Below are 7,769 nucleotides of genomic sequence, written 5' to 3'. Positions count from 1 at the left end.
CCCCTCCGCCCCCTCCCTCCGCTTCAGCTCCCTTCCGGCTCCCGCAGGGCTTCTCCAAGCTGCCGCTAGTCAGCCAGTACAGCCTGCGGAGGCAGCCGTACAACAACCTGAAGCACAGGTTCCCGTGGCTGTCGGAGGCCGGCCTGCGCCTGCTCAACCTCCTCTTCATGTACGACCCGAAGAAAAGGTGCGGCCGCCCCGCCCTCCGAGGGCCGCGCTCCCGCAGGACGGGCCTCCCGGGACATGGGTGGCGGGCCAGGTGCCCAGGTGTGGCCTCTGCCCGCCGGGTCGTGGAGCCCATTCTGCGGGTCCCATCGGTTTCTGGGCCCAGACCCCTATTTCCCACCCACCCTTGTGACGTTGGGGAAGCGGAACCGGGGCTGCTGCGCAGGGCCCAGGGCCATGTTAACGGCGGGCCTCCTCTCCAGGGCGACGGCCGGGGACTGCTTGGAGAGCTCCTACTTCAAGGAGAAGCCCCTGCGTGAGTCCCCCGGGCCCCTTGGGCTCCGCTCTGCAGGGCTCTTGGCGAATGACCTTTTGGTCCAGGGTGGGGGTGTTAGGACAAGGCCCCCTCGCTCCTGAGGTGTGCAGTGAGCTCAGCGCAGGCCCATCCAGGTGGGCTGTGGGCCCTGGACAGGCAGGACCTGGCACTCTGGGCACACACTGTCCACGGGGTCACGGGAGGGGAACAGAGGGAAGCCCAGGGGTGGCCCCAGGGGCCCCGCGCACTGCTGACGGCCTCTCCCCGCAGCCTGCGAGCCGGAGCTCATGCCCACCTTCCCCCACCACCGCAACAAGCGGGCCGCCCCGACCGCGGGCGAAAGCCAGAGCAAGCGCTGCAGGCCCTGACAGCCGCCTGGAACTGCCCCGCACTGCTTCCTGCCGCCACCACTGCCCCAGAACAGCAGGGTGTGCACCTCCGAGGGCCCGGAGGCTGGACCCACCTGGGCTGTGGTGGCGCCATCTGGTGGCCATGCTGGGTAGAAGCTCAGGAAGCCGTACTGGACCCATGAGTGGGTGGGTGCAGGCTTGGGAAGTGCAGGCTTCTGCTGGCTGCGTGTGCCCTCTTAGTACCAAGGTCTGCCTGGGGCAGGGAGAGGGCAAGGCTGGCAGGACTCACAGCGGTCTGGTTGGGCTGGGGGCTGAGCCCTGTCCTCACCCCCACACTGAGGCCCTAGGCGGTGGGCACATGGCTGGGGCTAACAGGAATTCAGAGATAAAAACTTTCCTGGCAGATGTGGCAAGTTCCGTGTCCTTTAATGTACTTGAGGTTCTGTCCTGTGATACGTGTGCTGGGAAGGATGGAGGTGGGGTGGACAGACTGGGACGGTGCCTGGGGAGGAGAGCAGCACAGGATATGGCACCTGCCCCAAAGGCCCAGGCAGGCACATCCCCCATCCATTCTGAGCTAGTGGTCCCTGGGACCCAACGCCCCAGCGAGGAGGGGGCTGCACCTGCCTGCCTTGGCCTTGGTGGCTATTTGGGAGTTCGGCCAGTTTTTATCATTGGACCTGGGGTGGGCTCTGGTGGGCAGCCTGTAAGAAGTGACCCCGCCCTGCAAAGCCTGCACCTCGGGCAGGGCAGGGGGTTTCCGGGTGGTGGGGGCCCAGAGTGCAGTGACACTGAGTCTGCCACCGTTCTCCAGAACTTAGGCGCCTCCTCACTCGGGTTTGCCGTCAGGTCATCCCTCTATCCCTGGGCCGGGCTTCCCCTGCACAGCTGGGACCTGGGCCTGTGGGGCCGTCTCCAGCCAGTCTTCTTTTCAGGGCTAGCCTGTGACAGGTCAGCCATGCAGCCATGCACCTGACAGAGCCCAGGGGCTCAGTGTCACCTCCAGGTCCCCCTGGACACTTGGAGGGAGACAGCGTGTCCCCAATCATAGCCTGCAGGGAGCAGGTCAGCAGCTACAGGCTGATCACTGGGCCCTATAAGGGGTGGGGAAGGGGTACAAGGAGGCTGAGGGACCTTCATGGGGACAGGTTAGGTGCCTGACATGGACACACAGGCTAGACTCCTCCACCCAGCACGTTCGGGCCTGGGCCTGGGCGCTGAGGGCAGGGCCCGAGGAGGGACAAGCCCAGAGAAGCACCACGGAAACGGAGGGGAAAGCCCTTGGCCGGGGAGCCTGGCTGGGCCTAGGGCCGGGCCCCAGGGCTGTCATAGAGCAGGGTGTCCACCTGTGCCCGCCGCAGCCACAGGCGCCGTTGGGTGTCTCCAAGCAGTGCACGCAGCATGTGGCCCAGACGGCAGGTACGCAAGGCGGCACAGTGGGCAGCGTGCAGCTGGCGACACGTGTCACAGCTGAGGGCAGGCAGGGCCCCAGGGGCCAGACAGCTATGTGCCTGGTATCCAGGGGGCTCAGGGCGGGGCCCGTGCATGTGCTGGGGGCTGGCCCGCCCAGGGCTCCCAGGGGTCTTGGGAGCAGCCAGGTCCCCAGGCCGACTCAGCAGCTCTCGGTGCAGCGAGAGGGAGGAGAAGGCCTCAGGCTCCAGCTCCTCTTCCAAAGCCTCATAGGGCGGACTGCTGGCCTGCGACACTGCAGCCTCTGCCAGGGGCTCCCAGGCCTCGGCCCCCACACCCCACAGTTTGGCACTCTGCTCCCACGGAAGAGGCCGGCAAGCCAGCTCCAAGGGAGGCGAGCTGGGGGCTGGACAGGGCTCTCCATACAGGCTGGGCTCTTCCGGGCCCTCGTCCTCCTGCAGGCCCCGGTACAGGTCCAGCTGGGCCCGGAACAGAGCCGGTGGGCTCTGGGGCGGGAGGGCCAGCCGCTGCTGCAGCCAGGCCACACAGGAGGCCACGTCCACGCTGCCTCGCCTGGCCTGCAGCAGCTCCTCAGCCGGAAGCACACTGGTGCCCAGCTGGGCCAGCACCTCACCCAGAATGTCACACTCCAGCCGCAGGGCAAAGCAGCCCAGGGCCACCTGCAGCAGCTGGCAGGCAGGGGGTGGGGCGGTCACCATGAGGCGGTGGCTATCCCTGGGCACGTAGCCCATCTTCTGGAAGCTCTGGATGAGGAGGTCCTCCGACAGGGCACCCTTCAGCACGTGCACGTAGCCCCCAGAGAAGGTCTGCAAGGGAGGGGCCCACTCAGCGGCTGCCGGGCCTCCACAGGCCTGACCACGCCAAGCTCCACTCCAGCCCGGGCCAGCTTCAGGGGCCACCCCCCTCACTGCAGATGGCAGCATGGTGCCAACTGACCCGACAGTCCCTGGCAGTGCTGACGCTCCCTCGAGAGAAGGTTTTTAAAAACACAAATGCTCAGGGCCACCCCTAGAGCCTCATCGACGGGGGCAGCCCATCATCACCATTTAGAAAATGACATTGACCTGGCTGTCAGTCGGGTCTAAATAGAGCCCTACATTGAGGAAGGTCACTGCCCTCAGGCCGTCCACCTGCTCTCCGCCCTGGGGTTTGCAGCTCTAACTCGTTTCCGAGGTACCTGCTGAGTGTTTGGTTACATGCACACACACACAGGTGTGTACCTGCTCCTCTGACCAGGTAGCCTCCTAAACATGTTCTGAGCTCTGCGTTCCCAGTTACTCTCTGGAGAGCTGTTCCTGCCCAGCAGGGGCTTGGCCACTCACTCTTTCCAGCTGGGTAGCTTCCAGCATGTGGACAAAACAGCTGCATTTTGGAGGCTCTCATGTGCACCTGGGCTGAGAGCCCTGGAATAACAGCTGGTAAATGGTTTCTAGACTGCACAGTTATGTGAGGAACTAGAAGAGTAATTAGAATGACGACGGTGTGTCTGTCCCAACTCTAACATTCCATGAGCCTGGGGACCCTTGAGTGTTCTGCTTAGGACAGCACCCCCCACGCTGCCCAGACAGCACTGCTGTGTGCAAGCACTGGACTCAGGGCTTTGCCTTCCCTCCACAACGGACCTTAAACTGGACTGTTCTTGGGTCCTTTTGGCAGGGAAGGAAATGGGTTCAGAAAGATTAGGGAACTTGCTGAAAGCCACACAGCCAGGAGGAGGCAGAGCCAGACCCCATGCAGGTCAGCCCCCCACCAAAGCCCAGAAGCGCCCAAGGACAGACCTGCGTTCTGCTTTCTGCCCCTTGCCCTCTTGTCTACATGGATGAATGAAAGCCCTAGAACCTCGGACCAGTAGCTGTCCTCCAGTATCCCAGGCTCCAGAGCTCACCTCCCCAGAGAGGCTACCGCTGCCATGGCAACTGGTGGAGGCAGCTCGCCCACGTGCCCAGTGACATCATTTTCCCCTCTTCCAAATTAGCTCGGAAGCTAGGCGTCCTGCCCCCTCCTGCTGCCCCCCCCCCCACTTACCTAGAGGGGTCTGGCAGCCCTGGGCACAACCTCTGTACCAGGGCGAGAGGTGAACTTGGTTCGTGCCCACCCTGGCCCCCCCAGCCTCTGCCTGCTTCATAGGGGTACGCCCACCTAGCATCCTCTGGAGGTGGGATCAGGGCTTCAAGTCCCTCTCGAGCACCTGTTCTGTGATTTTTACGGCAACTGAGGCCTCGAGGCCACTTTGGGGAGCACAGTGATGCAAGCTTTAAGGGGCAAGAGGCAGGTACCGGGGAGGGGCTGTCCTCCACCCACCCCATGTTCTCGAACCCCAAACTGCCCCAACACAGCCCTGAGACCCACCGGGCTGGCCCCCCATCCCCGACGCCCGGGCCGGGGAGCCCCCCCGCGGCCCACACCTTACCTTGATGGTGGTGAACTCCTTCCTCCAGGGCAACAGGTACAGGTGCACGGCGGCCAGCTCCAGCAGCTCGAAGGCTCGGGCCAGGCCGCGCAGCGCGGGGGCCAGGTCGGCGCGGCCCCACAGGCCGTCAGTGAGCAGCGCCAGCGCGTCGTCCTGCAGCGCCCCGTGCAGGTCGAAGTCTTCCACCAGGATCTGCCAGAGCACGGCGCGCAGCGACGGGTCCCCGCACACGCCCGCGCGGCCGCGCCGCAACTCGCGCTCCAGGCACAGGCGGTAGTCCTCGGACAGAGAGCTGCTGCCCATCCTGGCGGGGGTGGGGGTAGGGTTTTAGGAACCAGAGACCCCTCCCCACCAGATGCGCGCCCGCAGAGCCCCCACTCAGCAGCCACAGGTCCTCCTCCAGCCTGTCAACCCTGTGATTCCAGCTGAGCGCCCCCACCCCGTATCTACAGCAACCCCCTTTCCTAGAGACCCGCCCCGCTAGCTGAGGACCCCGTCCCGAACAGAGACCCCCTCACCCTCCAAATCGTTCTGTGAGCCCCACGGGCGACCCCACTACCTGTCTGTCCCCAGCGGTCCCTAAGCGCCCAACTCTACTCCGGCCTCTTCCTCAGCAGGACGCTTCCGCCGTGAGCCGGCTCCGCCCATCGGCCTTGGCCGTGACGCAAGGGGCGGGGCTTGCACCGGACACCGGCCCCTCGGCGAACGCGAGCCTGCCCGAAGGCGTGGCCGCGCAAGTTCCCGAGGGGTGGGGCCCGGTGACGGCCAGGGAGCATCTCAGCGGTCCTGTCCTGCCGCGCACCCGCGCGATGCACCTGTCCCCGCGGCGCCGGTGCTGTTCACGGCTAATACCGCGGACACACAGTGGGCGCTCGGTGAATGGCTGTGTCCCAGCAGCCCCTCCCACCGAGGCGGCCACCGAGGCTCGGAGCGGCCGCGCCCCGCCGTCTCGGGAGCGCCAGGCCACCGGGGAAGCAGGAGCCGAAGCTCCTGGTGGTTCCGCCCGGCTAGAAGCCGGGACGCGGGGCGGGGTCACCTCCTGGTGGGGCGGGGCTACCCTCTGGCGGGGCGGGGCCCTTCAGGTGTCCTATGGGGATTGTCCGATTAAGGGTGGGGCGGAGCCACCTTCTGGTAGGGAGGGGCCAGCGTCAAGGTGGGCGCAAGGATTGCGTTTGGTCGTGGATTAAACTAAACGCCTCAGTGTTGGCGAGGCGACCTCGAGGTCTGTTCCCTTGGGCTTCGCTTCCTGGACTCGTGTAGCTCTCAGTCGCCCGTCCCTGAGAGCATCACAGGGGTGGGTCTTTGAGGTGGGATGAGGTACCTTCCTGCCGACTGCAGGATTGTGCGTCTACGTGCACCCTCCGTACACGTTCCTGTTGCGTGTGCAGAATTGTGTGTGTTATTTTCAAGTCTGTGTGGATGGTGCTCTGCTCTGTACCTGTCCTGCACTCAATAGTGTGGCATCCATTCCGTTGCTGTCTGTGCCCCAGGGTCATGGCTTTTCCTCAGTGTGACCTTGAACCTGGGTGGGTCTTTGCACCTGTCTCCACCCATAGAATGGAAGTGACATCGAGTAGCTTCCCAGGTTAAGTCAAAGTTCCTTGTTATCTTGAGATGCTCAGTCTTGGAAACTAGCCACCATACTGTCAGGAAGTTAGAAGCCACATGGAGAGGCCTTGCACTGGGCTGAGCAAATGTCCCCAGAATTCATGTCCACCTGAAACCTGGGAATGTTAGCTTATTTGGAAATAAAGTCTTTGTAGATGTGATCAAGTGAGCATGAAGTCATACTGGATAGGGTGGCCCCAAGTCCAGTGTGACTGGTGTCCTTATAAGAGGAAAGCTCAGACACAGACACACAGGGGAGAAGGCGTATGATGACCAAGACTGCAGTGATGCAGCTACGAGCCAAGGATAGAAGGGGTCCCATAAGCTGGAAAAGGCACAAGATTATGTTCTAGCGTTTCGCGGGAGCACGACACTATCAGCACCTTGATTTCTGGCTTCCTGCCTGCAGAACTCTGAGGACATTTCTGTTGTTTCAAGCCTCCCAGTTGGTGGCCCTTTGTGACAGATGCCACAGGAAGCTGAGACAGGTCTCACGTAATCCACCTGCTAGCCCAGAGGTCCTAACTGACAAGCACCCACTGCAAACACGTGGACAAAAGTCCAGAGGATTCCAACCCCTGGACATCGTGTCACCACACTCTGGAAGCTGAGCTAGCTGATGTGTGTATGTGTGTGTGTGTGTGGGGGGGACAGACAAGCTGTCCCCACTGGGCCCTGCACAAATGGAAGATTCACAAAGTGAATAACTGTTGCGTGCTCAAGCCAGTGCATTTGTACTCAGCTGAGGACAGCAGAACAGCCGCATTTGCTGCCTCTGCCCACTCTCAGCTCCATCTGTGTACATGTCCTCCTATGACCTTAGGCTACGACCAGGAGCAGAGTTGCTGGGTTACAGGGTCAGTCAGTACTTAGCTTGGCCCAGGACCGCAGTCCACTGTGTATGAAGTTCTATCTTTCATTTGCATTTCTTGGGTTTTTTTTTACTTCTTATGCTGATTTGCTTTTTTAATTCCATCCTTTGTTGATAGCCTGTTCAAAGCCTTTATTATTTTTCTAGTTGGGACTCCTGCCTTTTTCTTGATTTGCAGTATTTCCAACATGAAGAATCAATTATTCATCCCTGTTTCATGCAGGAGCCACAGGCTCAGCCCAAGATCACACAGCAAGAAGCAGCCTGAGGACAAGCCTGTCTGACAGCAGCGCACTGAGCTGGGTGCCAAGGAGACAGCCCTTAGAAAGCTCAGCCCCATAGGGGTGGCCCCTGGCACAAAGCCAACAGGTGGCCCCATGACCAGGCTTAGCTTGAAGCACACCTTCATCCTCCACCTGCTCTACGAAGGGGGCTTTAAAAACCCATCAATGCCAAGGCAGGGACGTTTCCCCCCACCCCACCCAAGGCTCCTTGGCTGGCTGGGATACAGGTCCAGGTTTGGGGGACTTGGAACTCCATATTCACAAGAGCACAAGCAGAATGCCAGTGGACTGAGGGCAGCGGGGGCCTTCCCCTGGAGAGGGCAGCGGGGGGGGG

At 62.2% G+C, this 7,769-nt stretch overlaps 2 protein-coding genes across 3 annotated transcripts in view; one reads left to right on the top strand and one right to left on the bottom strand.

Annotated features, from left to right (window-relative positions):
* CDK10 (cyclin dependent kinase 10) overlaps positions 1-1,244 on the top strand; it is an 8,337-nt gene extending 7,093 nt beyond the window's left edge. Inside the window, exons 10-12 of the mRNA XM_019644202.1 lie at positions 5-187; positions 429-481; positions 752-1,244. Of these exons, the coding sequence (XP_019499747.1) occupies positions 5-187; positions 429-481; positions 752-849 (334 nt within the window). The 3' untranslated portion in view covers positions 850-1,244. The remainder of the gene's footprint in view (positions 1-4; positions 188-428; positions 482-751) is intronic.
* SPATA2L (spermatogenesis associated 2 like) lies at positions 1,187-7,763 on the bottom strand. 2 transcript variants are annotated; one of them, XM_019642523.1, is made up of 4 exons: positions 5,232-7,763; positions 4,673-4,976; positions 2,178-3,068; positions 1,187-1,333 (listed from the first exon to the last, which is right to left on the bottom strand). In XM_019642523.1, exons 2-4 carry the CDS (start codon positions 4,973-4,975, stop codon positions 1,211-1,213), a joined length of 1,317 nt encoding a protein of 438 aa, XP_019498068.1. In that variant the 5' UTR covers position 4,976; positions 5,232-7,763; the 3' UTR covers positions 1,187-1,210. The 2 variants fall into 2 exon arrangements, with proteins under 2 accessions (XP_019498068.1, XP_019498075.1); XM_019642530.1 differs by having other exon boundaries at positions 1,243-3,068.
* Positions 7,764-7,769: the final 6 nt, after the last annotated feature.

Source organism: Hipposideros armiger, unplaced genomic scaffold (assembly GCF_001890085.2).
Source record: "Hipposideros armiger isolate ML-2016 unplaced genomic scaffold, ASM189008v1 scaffold_4, whole genome shotgun sequence".
NCBI classification, from domain to species: Eukaryota; Metazoa; Chordata; class Mammalia; order Chiroptera; family Hipposideridae; genus Hipposideros; species Hipposideros armiger.
The sequence above is the reverse complement of the archived record's forward strand: the minus strand, read 5'-3'. Positions and strand labels throughout refer to the sequence as shown.

Excerpts from the sequence above, each read along its gene's own strand:
- SPATA2L (XM_019642523.1), bottom strand. The coding sequence starts at position 4,975 with ATGGGCAGCAGCTCTCTGTCCGAGGACTACCGCCTGTGCCTGGAGCGC. Across the intron at positions 3,069-4,672 it reads AGGAGTTCACCACCATCAAG|ACCTTCTCTGGGGGCTACGT; the intron begins GTAAGGTGTGGG and ends CCTCCCTTGCAG. Across the intron at positions 1,334-2,177 it reads TGTGGCTGCGGCGGGCACAG|GCACCGTCCCAGTCTGTCCA; the intron begins GTGGACACCCTG and ends TCTCCTCCCCAG.